General features: G+C 43.8%; 1 protein-coding gene across 4 annotated transcripts in view; it reads left to right on the forward strand.

Annotated features, from left to right (window-relative positions):
• Window positions 1-14,744, forward strand: part of LOC139367009 (5'-AMP-activated protein kinase subunit gamma-2-like) — a 97,407-nt gene extending 82,663 nt beyond the window's left edge. For all 4 annotated transcript variants that reach the window (XM_071104857.1, XM_071104858.1, XM_071104860.1 and 1 more), the window contains 9 exons: window positions 652-710; window positions 2,795-2,840; window positions 2,963-3,017; window positions 4,223-4,349; window positions 5,774-5,939; window positions 7,547-7,584; window positions 7,769-7,915; window positions 8,688-8,781; window positions 11,563-14,744. In XM_071104857.1, coding sequence (XP_070960958.1) covers window positions 652-710; window positions 2,795-2,840; window positions 2,963-3,017; window positions 4,223-4,349; window positions 5,774-5,939; window positions 7,547-7,584; window positions 7,769-7,915; window positions 8,688-8,781; window positions 11,563-12,707 — 1,877 coding nt within the window. In that variant the 3' untranslated portion in view covers window positions 12,708-14,744. The remainder of the gene's footprint in view (window positions 1-651; window positions 711-2,794; window positions 2,841-2,962; window positions 3,018-4,222; window positions 4,350-5,773; window positions 5,940-7,546; window positions 7,585-7,768; window positions 7,916-8,687; window positions 8,782-11,562) is intronic.
• The last annotated feature ends 1,138 nt before the right edge of the window (window positions 14,745-15,882 follow it).

A 15,882-nucleotide genomic window follows, 5' to 3' on the forward strand; every position in this document is an offset into this window, starting at 1 on the left:
TCTATCCTCTTTCTCAGTATCCCCTCCCTATCTTCTCCCCTCCCCATCCTCTCCACCCTCTCCTCTTTCTCAGTATCCCCTCCCTATCTTCTCCTCTCCCCATCCTCTCTATCCTCTTTCTCAGTATCCCCTCCCTATTTTCTCCTCTCCCCATCCTCTCCACCCGCTATCCTCTTTCTCAGTATCCCCTCCCTATCTTCTCCCCATCCTCTCCACCCTCTATCCTCTTTCTCAGTATCCCCTCCCTATCTTCCCCCAACCATCATCCTCTCCACCCTCTATCCTCTTTCTCAGTATCCCCTCCCTATCTTCTCCCCATCCTCTCCACTCCCTATCCTCTCTTTTTCCCTATCCTCTCCCTATCTTCTCCCCTCTCCACCCTCTCCACTCCCTATCCTCTCTTTTTCCCTATCCTCTCCCTATCTTCTCCCCTCTCCACCCTCTCCACTCCCTATCCTCTCCCTATCTCACACATTACCCTTCTGTTCCACCTGTACCTCCCTCTGCTGCTCCTCTCATCTTCTCTCCTCTGTCTCCCTCTGTCAGTACCAGTGAGTGTATGTGCTTGGACAAATCCAACACCTGTGCAATGTGAATAATTACTGCAATAAACAAGACCACTCCTTTTTCTCCCTCTCGCTCTCTCTTCAGGAATGTTAACCATCACAGACTTCATCAACATCCTCCACAGATACTACAAGTCTCCCATGGTACGTGACCCCTTATCAGACAGATCCCAAGGACTTTTGGGTCATGTTCATTAGGGCAATGGAAATAATGTACAAATATTTTGCTACAGAAAACCAAAATGAGTGTTTTCTCATTGAGCATGTCCAGCTAGTTACTCCCTGTTTCAGTCCATACTACTGAACATGACTGTGGGTTGAAATGGTTTGACTGTACGGCTTCGGCTTCCTATTGTCACCACAGCCAGCGACATTAACTGACTGGACAGCAGTGCTGTGTTGGGAGGATGGGAGCTTAAACAACACCTCCATCTCAGGCACTGTGTCATGGAGCTTTACAGGCAGAGTGGAGAGAGACATCATCATTAATCATCAGGTCATGAGAAGATGGTGATTCTGCAGTACGGTCTCTCTGTTCTGACCCAGGGCTTTCACACATGTTTTACCCTGTGTGTACACACACACACACTCTCACTTGCTCTTAACTGTCTCTCACACCAGCTCACCCACAGTGATTGTGGTCAAGTATAACACACACACACACCCACTGAACACCCTCACACTCACCACAGCCAATGTGCCAGCCAGCTGACTACAGTAGGCTGTAGTGTAAATAGCCTGCATTGCTCAGCTGTGTTGTGTAATGAGAACCACTTCAGTAGCTGTTTTCCAGGAGTCCTCCCTAGTACAGCTAAAGCTTAATACCGGCAGAGTGCAGTATTATCATATTTTTTTCAAGAGAGGCCTGGTCAAAATAGCAGCAAAACTGTTACGAACAATGACCAATGATTTTTCAGCTGGAAAATACATTTGACCTGGTAAGTAAAAAATAAAATGTGTCAGATGGGAGTATCTGTGTTCATGTTACCTGAGTGGTCACTCCTGCATATTACACATATTATAGAAAGCCCAGCTAGTGAGGCTAGGCCCAGCTTGGGATTTTCCCCGTCCCAATATTTATTGGTATTTGTTAGGCCAGGTGACGGCGACAGTGTGTGGGCATCCTAATGGCTGTCGTTAGTTAATCCATAGTCAAGAGAACAACCAATGCAGTGAAGCGTTTGTCAGTCCTTCCATATCATATTCATGAGGAAATAGTCAGTGCCTCTGTTATTGCCTAAGACAGATCACTGAGAGTGTTGCCAAATTCTGGTAGCTTTCCAAAAATTCCCAGGTTTTAGCCTGAATTTTCCAACCTTACTCCAAGATGAGTCAAAGTTCCTCTAGTCTGGACTGACTGACGAGTGGGCTGCCCAATGGCCTTTCATTTGTTTGTGGACTTTTTGAGTGAGTTTGTGGTCAAGCTGACACACATTCTCACACACACACACACACACACACAGACACACAGAGATCAGTAATTGTGTTATTGTGAATGTGATGTAGCTGTTGTTTTACAGAAGAACAGAAAAGGCCTCAGGGCTTTGACTATTGTATTATAACCCTCTACTCCGTCTGCCTAAGGGTACTTCAAGAGCTGATAGAGCTCAATGGGCATTTTGTCTATACTCCATCCACCTCGCTAGTCTGTCACACCACCATTCTAAAGAATGATCGACACGCATTACCAAGCAAATCCCCTGTTGTTCATATTCTCCTAATGGGCTCAATGTAGCTGTGGGTACCATAGAAATGGCCTTTGTTTTTGTAATGAAGTCATTGAGGACCTACTGCTCCCTCATCTCCCCCCTCCCCCCTTCCTTTCTTTGCTGTTATTCATTAGCAGCGGTTCTCATAACTGTCTTGTTTGACGTCGGAGAGGGTTGAGGTGGACCTGATTGAGACCCTCTAGGGAACCTTCCATATCAGACTTATGCATATTGATGAGGAAATAGTCCTTTTCTCTGTCATTAGCTGAGACTGAGAGAGAACTTGATAGTGGTGCCAAATTTTGGTAATTTCCCACCTGTTTGATTTTTCATGATGCCATGGCTTACATGTTTTTCTTCTGACAATTGCTGTGATTTATATATTTTTAATTAATTAAGTTTCTAATTCTAACAAATGCTTATAAAAACAAAACCATTATAAATGTGATGCTGTGTGCTATGTTCGAGTCATGGAAAGCATTTAAAATATCAGTAATTGTTGAACGTTCTGTCTTATAGGTACAAATCTACGAGCTGGAGGAACATCAGATTGAAACATGGAGAGGTATAGCAACTTTCCAGCAGATTTCCAGTTTCAAAACAACCCTTTTATCAGTTGGTCAACAGATTATAAAGAAATTGATTTGATAGTTTGTTGGTGCTTTTTGTTATTTTTCTGTCCTGTAGAGCTCTACCTACAAGAAACCTTTAAGCCATTAGTGAACATATCACCTGATGCAAGGTGAGCCTCTTCCACATTTCTTATACATGTCACCTGCATTTCATATTTGTCTTTATTTCATATAGGAAGTTCAAATAAAACACAACATGTATGATGTGGAAATGAACCTGCAGATCCATGAACAGGATAGTAATGATCCGTTCATGATTAACTTTACTTGACTCATCATTACACTGAGGGACTTGCGTTGGATTTAATCAGTCCATTATACTAACAGTCCATATTCAACTCAAAGTTGATTGAGAAATCTGATTTGTCTACTCGTTTTTTTCTACATCATAGTCATAAACATAATTTGAAGTGTATTTCTATGGTCATAAACACTGCAAATTAGCCTGGCTTCCTCACTCAGTTAGAATTTATAGGTAGAGTCATTTATTGTCATTAAGCTCTCCCAGGTGGAGTTTCAAGTATGCCGTACGTTCCCTAGATTTCTGGGGAAAGTTCTGCTACTTTCCCCTCATATTTCTGTCCTTTTTTTCCCTGCTCTGCGACAGCCTTTCCCATTGTTTATTTTTGTCACACTGAATAATTCAAGGTCCATCCCGTGAAAAGCCGTATGGGCCAGACTCTAAAAAAATAACCTCTGCTTAAAATACCACCTAGGGCACTCGACTATGGCATCATCCCAGGTTAACATGCCTCTGGTTTGGTTTCTGCCTCCTTTTGGGAGAACATCAGTATCATTGAATTGCTTAATGACTGATTCCGTTGTCTTCGTGGTTTTGCTTTCTGATAGACTATTTGGTTTGAGTCTGAAGGAGAAAGACTGGGATAGAGAGCAGATCTGTTTACCTTCCTAGTTAGCCCCTTGTTTATGATGACTTCCTGTGTGGTTCATGGTTTAACATGCATGGATACTTTGTGTTTGCACGTCATCTGGTCAATTTGCTTGAGCTTTTCGCTGAATAAGGTCCACTTAGTGTTTTATGGCGCCTCCGTTAGATACTGTAGCATTTCTCTCCAAGCAGAATGTTCTGAAACAGGTTTTACGAAAGCCTCCTAGCCAATGCAGTACTTAAAAAGGTAGCCTGGACTGTGAACCTGTTTTTCTGGAGACTCGACCACGACGTGCTGTTTTAAAGATGGAGACGATTGATAGAGAGAGAGAGTCAATGTATCAACACCCTCGGTCTCAAGTGCTTTATTGGCAAAGACAGGTTGTCTGTGTTATTTTAACCCAATCTTCTATTGATCTCTCCCAGCATATTCGACGCGGTGTACTCGCTCATCAAGAACAAGATCCACCGGCTGCCCGTCATCGACCCAGTCAGCGGCAACGCGCTTTATATCCTCACGCACAAGAGGATCCTCAAGTTCCTCCAGCTCTTCGTAAGTCAAACTGGATGTGTGAAGCATGGGCTCTCTTATAGGAATAACACACGGTGGGTGGCAATTTAAGAGTATGCTGCCCCTTGTTGGATCTCTGTAGAATTGAAGGTAACATACTCTCTGAAAGATGGGATGAGGGAAGGAAATTAAGGAGGACACTTACAAAGGTAGGATGATGAAAGGATGGAGTCTAGAGAGGCTGGTCTTATCTGATTCAGTAGAGGATTAGTTTAATCCAGGGAGGTCAAACTCATTCCGTGGAGGGCCTAGTGTCTGCTGGTTTTTCCTTTCAATTAAGACCTAGACGACCAGGTGAGGGGAGTTCCTTACTAATTACTGACCTTAATTCATCAGGGAGGAAGGAAAACCCGCAGCCACTAGGCCCTCCGTGGAATGAGTTTGACACGTGGTTTACGCGATCTGACTGACTTGCCTATTTCAATAAAGGTTCAATAAAACTAAAACATCTGATTTTGCCTGGATGACCTCAAGTCTAACGATGTGTTGTGACTATATAACGCAGTTAACAGTTTCAAATCCACTAATTCAGGAAATCATTTTATATTCATTCAATCCGTTTGAGAGTTAATTAATGAAATGAAATGTTGTTTAATAAATGAATGACTTGGTTGCGTTAAGGTGGTACTGTAGCAGGCTGCTGGCTAGAGAAGCAGTCTTGTCTAGGCGAAGGTGTCTGACCTGTAGAAGGGAGTGTGAAATGTATCTCTGCATAATAAAGTAGACCACAGGAAAGACGTTAGGAAATATGAACCTACTTGACAGAGGGACATCCGTCTGTCGCGGGTTAGGAGAAAGGGGATACCTAGTCAGTTGCACAACTGAATGCCTTCAACTGAAATGTGTGTGCTGTGTTTGGGGGTTAATTGCCTTGCTCAAGGGCAGAATGGCAGATTTTTTTTTCCTACCTTGCCGGCTCTGGGATTCAAACCAGTGACCTTTTGGTTACTGACCTAACGGCTCTTAATTTCTAGGCTACCTGCCGCACTAAGGAACTGATAGACCAGGTGATTGCACACACACAGGTATAGACAGACAGAATACAAGACCGACAGACAGACAGACATAGAGAATGAGACAGACGGACTGAAAAATAGACCGGCAGACATTCATGGTAATATGAGCAGGGCATGCTAGAAGGTCAGACAGACATGGACAATATCAAAAATGGGACCGGTAGACTGATGGAAAGACTGCTGACACTACATTAGACAGTCAAATGGAGGTGAAACCAGTTTAGTCCTAAAGTGCTTTGTCCCATCTCTCCTATCTGATGTTTATTAGGTCACGCAACCAAAAACCTTTTACAACATTTTGAAAAGTGTTTCTCATTGGTAGTTCTGCCTGGTTTCAGTCAATGTTAATAAGAATTTCCAAACGTTTTCTCCCTTATGAATATGTGGCAGGTGTGCGAGATGCCCAAGCCTGCCTTTATGAAGCAGACTTTGGAGGAACTAACCATCGGGACCTACCACAACATCGCCTTCATCCACCCCAACACACCCATCATCAAGGCCCTGAACATCTTTGTGGACCGGAGGGTGTCCGCACTGCCAGTGGTGGACGAGTCAGGTGTGTGTGTGTGTGTGTGTGTGTGTGTGTGTGTGTGTGTGTGTGCGCTTCAGGCTGAGCAGACGTGTGGTGGTGTATTTTGTATTTATTAGAGATCCCCTGCCAAGACAGCAGCTACTCTTCCTGGGGTCCAAACACATTAAGGCACTTAGATTACATATAAAACAGTACATCATATAACATTATTACACCACTACATATCGACAATACAACATTTATAATACCACCATACAACAATATTACAATGTGCGTTTGTGTGGAGTGTGTGTGTGTGTGTCTCTTCACAGTCCGCGTTGCACCATAAGGTTTAGTGTTGATCAGATTTTACTGCTTGCATGAGTTACTTGATGTGGAATAGGAGTTCCATGTAGTCATGGCTCTATGTAGTACTGTGTTTCCTGGAGTGTGTACTGGACTTGGGGACTGAAGAGACCCCCGGTGGAATGTCTTGTGGGGTAGGCATGGGTCTCTAAGCTGTGTGCTAGTCGTTTGAACAGGTGCTTTCAACATGTCAATACCTCTCAAAGACATATAGTGATGCATTCAATCTCTCCTGTAATTTGAACCAGGAGAGATTGAAATGCATGCCACTGATGTTAGCTCTCCATGTACATTTAAGGGCCAGCCGTGCTGCTCTGTTCAGTGCAAAGTGTAATTTACCTATGTTCCTCTTTGTGGCACTTGACCACATGACTGGGCAGTAGTCCAGGTGCGACAAAACTAGGGCATGTAGGACGTGTTTTTTTGATGGCAATATCAAGAAAGCAGAGCAGTGCTTTATTATGGACAGACTTCTTCCCATCTTAGCTACCGTTGCGTCAATATGTTTTGACCATTACAGTTTACATCCAGGGTTACTCCAAGCAGTTTAGTCTCCTCCACTTGCTCAATTTTCACATTATTCATTACAACATTTTGTTGAGGTTTAGGGAATGGTTTTTCCCCAAATACAGTGCTTTTTAGTTTTTGAAATATTTAGTAATAGTTTATTACTAGCCACCCGTTCTGAAACGGACTGCAGCTCTAAGTGTTGTGGGGATTTCACTAGTTTATTACTAGCCACCCGTTCTGAAACGGACTGCAGCTCTAAGTGTTGTGGGGATTTCACTAGTTTATTACTAGCCACCCATTCTGAAACGGACTGCAGCTCTAAGTGTTGCGGGGATTTCACTTGCTGGGGTATTGAGTATGCTGTTGAGTCATGATGTTGAGTCATCAGCATACATAGACACAAAGGCTTTACTCAGTGCCAGGTCATTAGTAAAGATTGAAAAAAGGGGCCTAGACAACTGCCATCGGGAATGCCAGACTCTACCTGGATTATGTTGGAGAGGTCTCCGTTAAGGAACACCCTCTGTGTTCTGTTAGACAGGTAACTCTCCATCCACGATGTAGCAGGGGATAAAAAGCAATAACACAAGTTTTTCGATAATGATGATGATCGATAATGTCATAAGCTGCATTGAAGTCTAACGAAAGTTTCCACAAGCTGACTATTGACTATTATCAATTTCTTTCAGCCAATCAGTCATTTGTGTAAGTGCCGTACGTGTCGGTTGTATGGTTTTAGCCGGATTGTGAATCTCTTTGGTTTTTCCACTTTTCAGGAAAAGTAGTGGATATCTATTCCAAGTTTGATGTCATTGTAAGTAACCCTTTTCTTTCTTAAATACATTTTTAAAAAATGCATCCCTTTCCTAAACATTTAATCAAATACTTCATCAAACACCTGTTTAAAAAGTTGACTAATTCAATGTTGATGAATATTTCTTATCATAAGTGAATGTTCAGAGATGGACTGAGTAGTTGTTTGTCTTTACTGTGTGTAGAACCTTGCTGCTGAGAAGACCTACAACAACCTGGACATCACGGTGACCCAGGCTCTGAGGCACCGCTCGCAGTACTTTGAGGGCGTCATGAAGTGCAACCGGCTCGAGACACTGGAGACCATCGTGGACAGGATAGTCAAAGCAGAGGTGACTGTCTCACACACACACACCAGACCTTCAAATCCCTCTCCTGTCACAGTCTCAGATATAATATAGCACCGTCTCCTGTCAGTCTCAGATATAATATAGCACCGTCTCCTGTCAGTCTCAGATATAATATAGCACCGTCTCATGTCACAGTCTCAGATATAATATAGCACCGTCTCCTGTCAGTCTCAGATATAATACAGCACCCTCTCCTGTCACAGTCTCAGATATAATATAGCACCGTCTCCTGTCACAGTCTCAGATATAATATAGCACCGTCTCCTGTCACAGTCTCAGATATAATACAGCACTGTCAGTCTCAGATATAATATAGCACCCTCTCCTGTCAGTCTCAGATATAATATAGCACCATCTCCTGTCAGTCTCAGATATAATATAGCACCGTCTCCTGTCAGTCTCAGATATAATATAGCACCCTCTCCTGTCAGTCTCAGATATAATATAGCACCGTCTCCTGTCACAGTCTCAGATATAATACAGCACTGTCAGTCTCAGATATAATACAGCACTGTCAGTCTCAGATATAATATAGCACCTTCTCCTTTCACAGTCTCAGATATAATATAGCACTGTCAGTCTCAGATATAATATAGCACTGTCAGTCTCAGATATAATATAGCACTGTCAGTCTCAGATATAATATAGCACCCTCTCCTGTCACAGTCTCAGATATAATATAGCACCGTCTCCTCTTTTCTCTGCTAACCTTGATCCTCTCCTCCTATAATATTCCTGCTCCTCTGGTCCCCAGGTCCACAGGCTGGTTGTGGTGGATGAGAATGCCCGGATCGTGGGCATCGTGTCCCTGTCGGACATCCTGCAGGCCCTGGTGCTCACCCCTGCAGGTATAAACGCCCAGCGTTCCTCCTAATAGAAATAAAAATAAAAAACTCCACCCTGTCCTGTCTCCACCCCCAACAATAGATGACAAAAGGAAGGCCTCTGTAAACCGGTATGATATGGCATGGCACGGTGTGGCTCGGGCTAGTCTGATTTGGCCCTGGGTCATATACATGCTGTGTGTTGAATGCTTTCAGGTACTTGAGCTGCACTTGATTTGGTTTACCTGGTACAATGGAACCTTTGGAATAGTCTCAACTATTCCATATCAAGTGCACCTCAAATGTGTAAGTATTTGACTCATGTTCTTAACCCAGGTCTAGTCTGGGTTGTCTGAGGCGGTAGGCTGTGGAATGTGACTGTGGTTTCTCTCTGGGGTATTGGAACATGCTGGGGGAAGGTACTGATGAGGGGGACCATGCTATATGGAATACACAGGGTTTGCTTGCTCGCACATAATCAAGCTTGTGGTTAAGCGTGTGTCTGTTTTTGTGCTGTGTACAAATGTGTTCTAGCCTGAGTGAGAATGTTCCTTTAGTGTGTGTGTTTTCGTGCCTGTGTCATGAAGGCTGAGTGATGACCGAGTAGCAGGCCCTACCATTTATCTCTCCATGCCCCACCCTCTCCTCTCTTTCTGTCTCCTCCCTGATGGATCGCTTTTCTACTACTTCTCCTCCCTGATGGATCGCTTTTCTGCTACTTCCCCTCCCCTCCATCTCTCATTCCCTCCTCTCCTCATCCCTCTTTCCCTCTCCTCATCCCTCTTTCTCTCATTTCCTCCATCTCTCTTTTCCTGCTCTCCTCCATCCCTCTTTCCCTCCAGCCCCACTGTCTGATCCCAGCCTCTATCCATCAGAGAGACTCATCTCTACATGTCAACACATTCCCCCCTGCTACACCCATCCGGACATGGGTTCAAATAGTCATTTTCTTTAACTTGCCTGGCACACTTAATCAGATTGTCAAAACATTTCTGCCTTTACCCAGACTCTACACCTTGAGTTTGTTTAGCTGGTGTCTCATCGCTATGTTCATGTTAACATTTAAGCTAGTTTTATTTGGTCCTTGGTATTATTTGGAGAGCTGTATCAGTAAACATTGTGATTCATCTCGAATGGCAAGAAGTAACCTATGTTGCTGAGGTCTAGAATCTAATACAAAGCAGAATTCTTTCTCTACATACTTCTCCTATTAAGATCTGTATTTGAAGTCTGCCCACAGAGCTTTTCTGAGCAAACTTTGTCAGAAAAGCCACAACACCTGGACTTGTTTAATAAGAAATGCACATTTTCTATTGCAAAACATGACACAAATGTTCTGTTGCATCCCCTAATACACACAACCCCCTGTTTTCAGCCTGTCAGAGATGACGGAGTTGTGCAGGTGTTGTTTTGACTGCTGCCGCTCTATATCTAGATGTCGAACACTGCATATTAATGATCTGCTTGGGGAAGTGTGGTTAATATTAACACGTCCAATGTGCTGGGTTTAATGTTGGGAACTACAAACTGGGTGGTTCGAGCCCAGAATGCTGATTGGCTGCCAGCCGTGGTATATGTAAGGGATAATCAACGAGGGTCTATGCGTTCCATGGGAAAAAATTATGAATGACATAGGTGTGTTCCACGACGCGCTAGCGGAGTAGAACTGACCCACCACGGATTTGAATTATATTTGAGAGAATGTATAGAGCGCCAAGTTGTTTATCCCTTTTATACCATGGCTAAAATTGAACACATTTGCCGCTAGAAAGGTGTTAATTTGCCAATAGATGTTTTCAACATCCACTGAAGTAGTAGCTTGGAAGTTTACTAGATAGCTATAGGTAACAAGCAAACAAACAAACATGCTCGTTTAGCTAACCAAACCATCTGTCCTAGCTTGCCATTATGAAAATACAATTCAACAAAGCCACTCATGTTTTCAATTTGGCTTGCTTTCAAAAGAAGCTCAAACGTAGATCATGTAAGAACTAAATATGGCCATTGAATTCTACCGTGCATAATACACTGTGCGTTATAGGGAGATGATTCACACTCTAGAATGCCGTTCAAGGCAAACAGAAACAAGTATTCAATATGCCATGGTATAACAGACCATATACCACGGGTATGACAAAACATGTATTTTTACGGCTCTAATTACATTAGTTTATAATAGAAATAAGGCACCATTGGTGTTTGTGGTATATGGCCATAATACCACATCTAAAGGCTGTATCCAGGCACTCCACATTGGGCCGTGCATAAGAACAGCCCTTAACTGTGGTATATTGGCCATATAACACCCCCTCGGGCCTAATTGCTTAAGTATAACGTGTGTGTACATGGTATTCAACAGCAAGGCAAAACCTCACATCTCTGAGCTAAGAAGATTGCATGTGACATTTTAAAGAGGTACACACAGAGATGCCACCAACAGTCCAACAGTAGGTCTTTCCTGAGCTGCAGCAAAATTCTAAACACTAAGATTTTGATTTGGGTAGACATGATGAGAGCTCCCCACCAATTATGGCAAATAGATTTAGCCTCCTGCTTAATTGAGATTTATTTTATCTAATTGCATTACTCAGGGAACATCCATTTTTTAATTTAGCATGGGTGTGCAGCTAACTACACTTAATGAGAGCAACGAAAATAGATTTCCACTGCTAACTGGTCATGCACACATCTCTGAATGCATCTGCATAAGCATTGACAAGAGCCTCTGAGACACTTCCATGCTAACCCAATCATACTCACGCTCTCTCTCTCTCTCTCTCTCTCTCTCTCTCTCTCTCTCTCCAGGTATCTGCAGGAAGAACAGCCAACCACAACCAGAAGCAGAGGCACCACCAGCAACATTAGTAGAGGCAGAACCAGAGGTAGAGGTAGCAGCAGATACAGAACCACAGGAAGAGGCCGAAGCAGAGGCACCACTAGAGATGTTAGTAGAGGCAGAACCAGAGGTAGAGGTAGCAGCAGATACAGAACCACAGGAAGAGGCCACAGCAGAGGCACCACCAGAGATGTTAGTAGAGGCAGAACCAGAGGTAGAGGTAGCAGCAGATACAGAACTACAGGAAGAGGCCACAGCAGAGGCACCACCAGAGATGTTAGTAGAGGCAGAACCAGAGGTAGAGGTAGCAGCAGATACAGAACTACAGGAAGAGGCCACAGCAGAGGCACCACCAGAGATGTTAGTAGAGGCAGAACCAGAGGTAGAGGTAGCAGCAGATACAGAACTACAGGAAGAGGCCACAGCAGAGGCACCACCAGAGATGTTAGTAGAGGCAGAACCAGAGGTAGAGGTAGCAGCAGATACAGAACCACAGGAAGAGGCCACAGCAGAGGCACCACCAGAGATGTTAGTAGAGGCAGAACCAGAGGTAGAGGTAGCAGCAGATACAGAACTACAGGAAGAGGCCGAAGCAGAGGCACCACCAGAGATGTTAGTAGAGGCAGAACCAGAGACTGAGGAACCACCAGAAACATTGGTAGAGACCGAGGTAGTGGTGGCTGAACCAGCAACTGAGGTAGAAGCTCTAGTGGAAGCTGAGGTGGTGGTGGAAGATGAAGCAGAGGTGGAAGGTAAGACTGAGACTGAGGTGGTGGTGGAAGTAGAAATCAAGACTGAGGTAGTGGAGGTTAAGGGTGAAACTGAGGCAGAGATGGAGGCTGAGGTGGAGGTTAAGGCTGAAACCAAGGCAGAGGAAGTAGAGTTTAAGTCTGAAGCTGGGGTGGTGATGGTAGAGTTGGTGGGGGTTAAGGCTGAAACTGAGTCTGAGGTGGGGATGACAGAGGATGAAGCAGAGGTGGTGGTGGTGGTGGAGATTAAGGCTGAAACCGAGGCTGATGTGGGGAATGCTGAGGCTGTGGCAGTGTCTGAGGCAGTAGTGAAGGTAGAGACTGACGCTGGACCCAAAGATGCTGAGGAAGGAGAGGCAGAGTGACATCCATGGCCGTCGCCACAAGCCGTACGTGACTGGCCTGCCATGACGCTGCTGTGAGAGGAAGTTGACTCAGGAAGAGGAGCGAGCTGAGAAAGAGGCTGGATCTAATTGTTGGGATGGGTGGTTTAGTAGAAGTGTGACACTCCGGCTTACCAGGGTCCTAATGGGTAATTTTCTGTGATGGGGGAGATGGTCACATGGGTGACTTTCTCGGGCTGACCAACCAGGGATCACTTTACTATAACTGGGTTGTGCCTCCCTTTTCTCCAGATTGTGCACTATAACACCCCCGTCCTGTTACCTCTGGATCTTCCAGCATCACCTGTCTGTGGGCCCAATTCAGAAACAACCCGTAGTCCCTATCCTCTAGGCACTTGTGTAGACTTGAACGGAGTGGATGGGTGTGAGCAATGTGGCTAATATTCCACCTAGCCTATCGGAGAGAAAGGCGGAGCTACCACCATGTTGTCCTGTCTACACCAAGTGTCTACCTAGAGCAGTGGTTCTCAACCTTTTCTGAACCGGGGCATACCTTGAGGTGAGACAAATTCTGTGGCACACCTAAAATATCCCTATTAATCGATTTTAGTGGAAATGACCCCCATTTCACCCAAACTGCTATTTTCTGTAACAAATGCTTTTCTTATAGATAAATAGGGTTAATTTGTGTGTATCCAAGAGTGCCTCGTGACTCCGTACTAGAAATTTACAAAAATGTAGCTCTTGGGGAATAGGTCATTAGTTTTGAGCCGTTTTGGTTAGAGATTTGTTTTTTTTGTAAAGATGTAACCACCGATAAAGCCATGCTCCCCATATTTTTCTATGGCAGAGGCTGTGGAACAGCTAAGCTTAATCAGACGTGCCTGTGCTAGTGGTTCTCAGTCACAGGCAAAGGTTTTTTTAAATGATTCAAATGACTTTGCTTGCGATGCGCAACCCTCAGATGATACAAATGTTACAGCCTGAGTGCACCGGACTTGAAATGTTTGAGTGTTTTAAAGTATTTTTTAAATAAGATTAGGGAAAAGTTTCAAGTTCCTCAAGGCACACCGGTTGAAAACCACTGGCATAGAAGTTAGGGGCTAAGGATTGTTTCTGGACAGGGTCATGGTCTCAACCATGAATGAGCACACAAATGGTTTGAATATCAGTCTTTTAAGCTTATTTTTTGTTCCAGTGTACTTCTACATCTTTATCATGATTCTGTCTGCTCTCCTCCTTCAGGGAGTGTTGTTTTTAGCTTTATTTGCACAAGGTTTTGTGAACGTAACAGAGGCTCTCTGAAAACTATACCCCTTTAGTTATGATGTTCCTTTGACAACGGGCTGTGCTCGCTGTCCTGTCTTTAACGTCATTGGTGCCTTTCGCCCCCACAAGTAGCCCCACAAGTAGTCACACGTCATTGGCTGAGAGCTGGAGAATGTTCAAAAAACGTGTTAAAACTGAATGTGAGCGTTTCCAAAACCAAAAACATGATATATCACACCTTGTGTTTATTTTGTTGATGTTGAGATAATTTTCTAGAATCAAAGTTTGTCTGTTATATTCCTGAAATGTTAATTTTGAAATTATGCTGTAAAGATAGATTCAAAGTTGTATTTATTAAATCGTATTTTCTCTGTGCTTAACTATTTTAGAGGGTGGAAGAGAACGAAAGTGAGGTGACGGTATGCTGACTTTGACTTTGTTGTTCAATGCTTTTCAAGGAGCAGCAGCTGCCTATATCCAACATTTCTCTTTACTTCTCCAGTTACTTGGAGGCATGCAAGATATCTTGTACTCTGTATTGATCATTATTTTTTTCTGTGTATACAATGCTGTAAAATAATGTTCTTCGTCATTTAGATTGATTTTTTTTTCCCCTTGTGGATTAGGTTGTGGTGTATTGTTGATGGTCTCAATAAGGGGATTATCCATTGAAAATGGATAGAACTGGTTGAGTACGACAGTATAATGGTAATACATATTGTACTTTTCAGTTTTATTTTTTACTTTGCTGTTTGAAAAAGTAATAAAACGTACTGTTGAATCTTTTTATCTGGTGTGTATGATTGTGGTATTGAATTTTCGAAACATAATGGCACCACATAGTTGCACAATGGTGCAAATGTCGCCTTGAACTAGGCTTACATCGGCTACGGAGAGCGAGGTCACACAGTAGTCCGGAACAGCTGGTGCTTGCCTTGAAACGGGAATAGAAACCATTTGGCTCATTTGGTAGGCTCATGTCTCTGGGAAGCTCATGGATGGGTTTCTTTGTAATCTGTGATAGTTTGCAAGCCCTGCCACATTCATTGAGCGTCAGAGCTGGCATAGTAGAATTCAAACTTAGTCCTGTATTGAGGGAGGGCTTGGTCGGTAGGGGTGTCCTTGTCTCATCGCGCACCAGCGACTCCTGTGGCGGGCTGGGCGCAGTGTACGCTAGCCAAGGTGGCCAGGTGCACGGTGTTTCCTCCGGCGCATTGGTGCGGCTGGCTTCCGGGTTGGATGTGCGCTGTGTTAAAGAAGCAGCGGCTTGGTTGGTTGTGTATCGGAGGACGCATGACTTTCAACCTTCGTCTCTCCCGAGCCCGTACGGGAGTTGTAGCGATGAGACAAGATAGTAGCTACTACAACAATTGGATACTACGAAATTGGGGAGAAAAAGGGGTAAAATTCAAAACAAAAAAAACAACAACAGGAGAATTGGTCAGATAGTGCAGCACCGTTTTGCACAAAGTGCCGCTTGTTGCTTTGGAGCCACTCCGAGGCAGTTAAGGCAGAAAATATGGGTATCACATGCCACACGGTCTGAGCGTGTGCCAACCATGGCAATAGGTCATTGGGAGTGCTGTGTGACGCTGGAGCCCGGCTGTTGGATTAAAGTCAATAGGGAGAAGCGTGTTGATTCAGACTACACACTATTCAGCCAGTAGAGGGAGTAATAATGTCATTCCTGTCTGAGTTATGTAGGCTGAATTTGATTGACTTTTTGAAAAACATATTACAAACGTTACAAATCAAGGTTTCCAATCAGATCCTTTGTTTTTTATATGAAGCCAAGCCATTATATTCTGAACAAAAATATAAACGCAACATTCAACAATTTAAATGATCTTACTGTGTTACAGTTCATAATAGGAAATCAGTCAATTGAAATCAATGAATTAGGCCCTAATCTATGGATTTCACATGA

The sequence above is a fragment of the Oncorhynchus clarkii genome, chromosome 15 (assembly GCF_045791955.1).
Source record: "Oncorhynchus clarkii lewisi isolate Uvic-CL-2024 chromosome 15, UVic_Ocla_1.0, whole genome shotgun sequence".
Classification (NCBI taxonomy): Eukaryota; Metazoa; Chordata; class Actinopteri; order Salmoniformes; family Salmonidae; genus Oncorhynchus; species Oncorhynchus clarkii.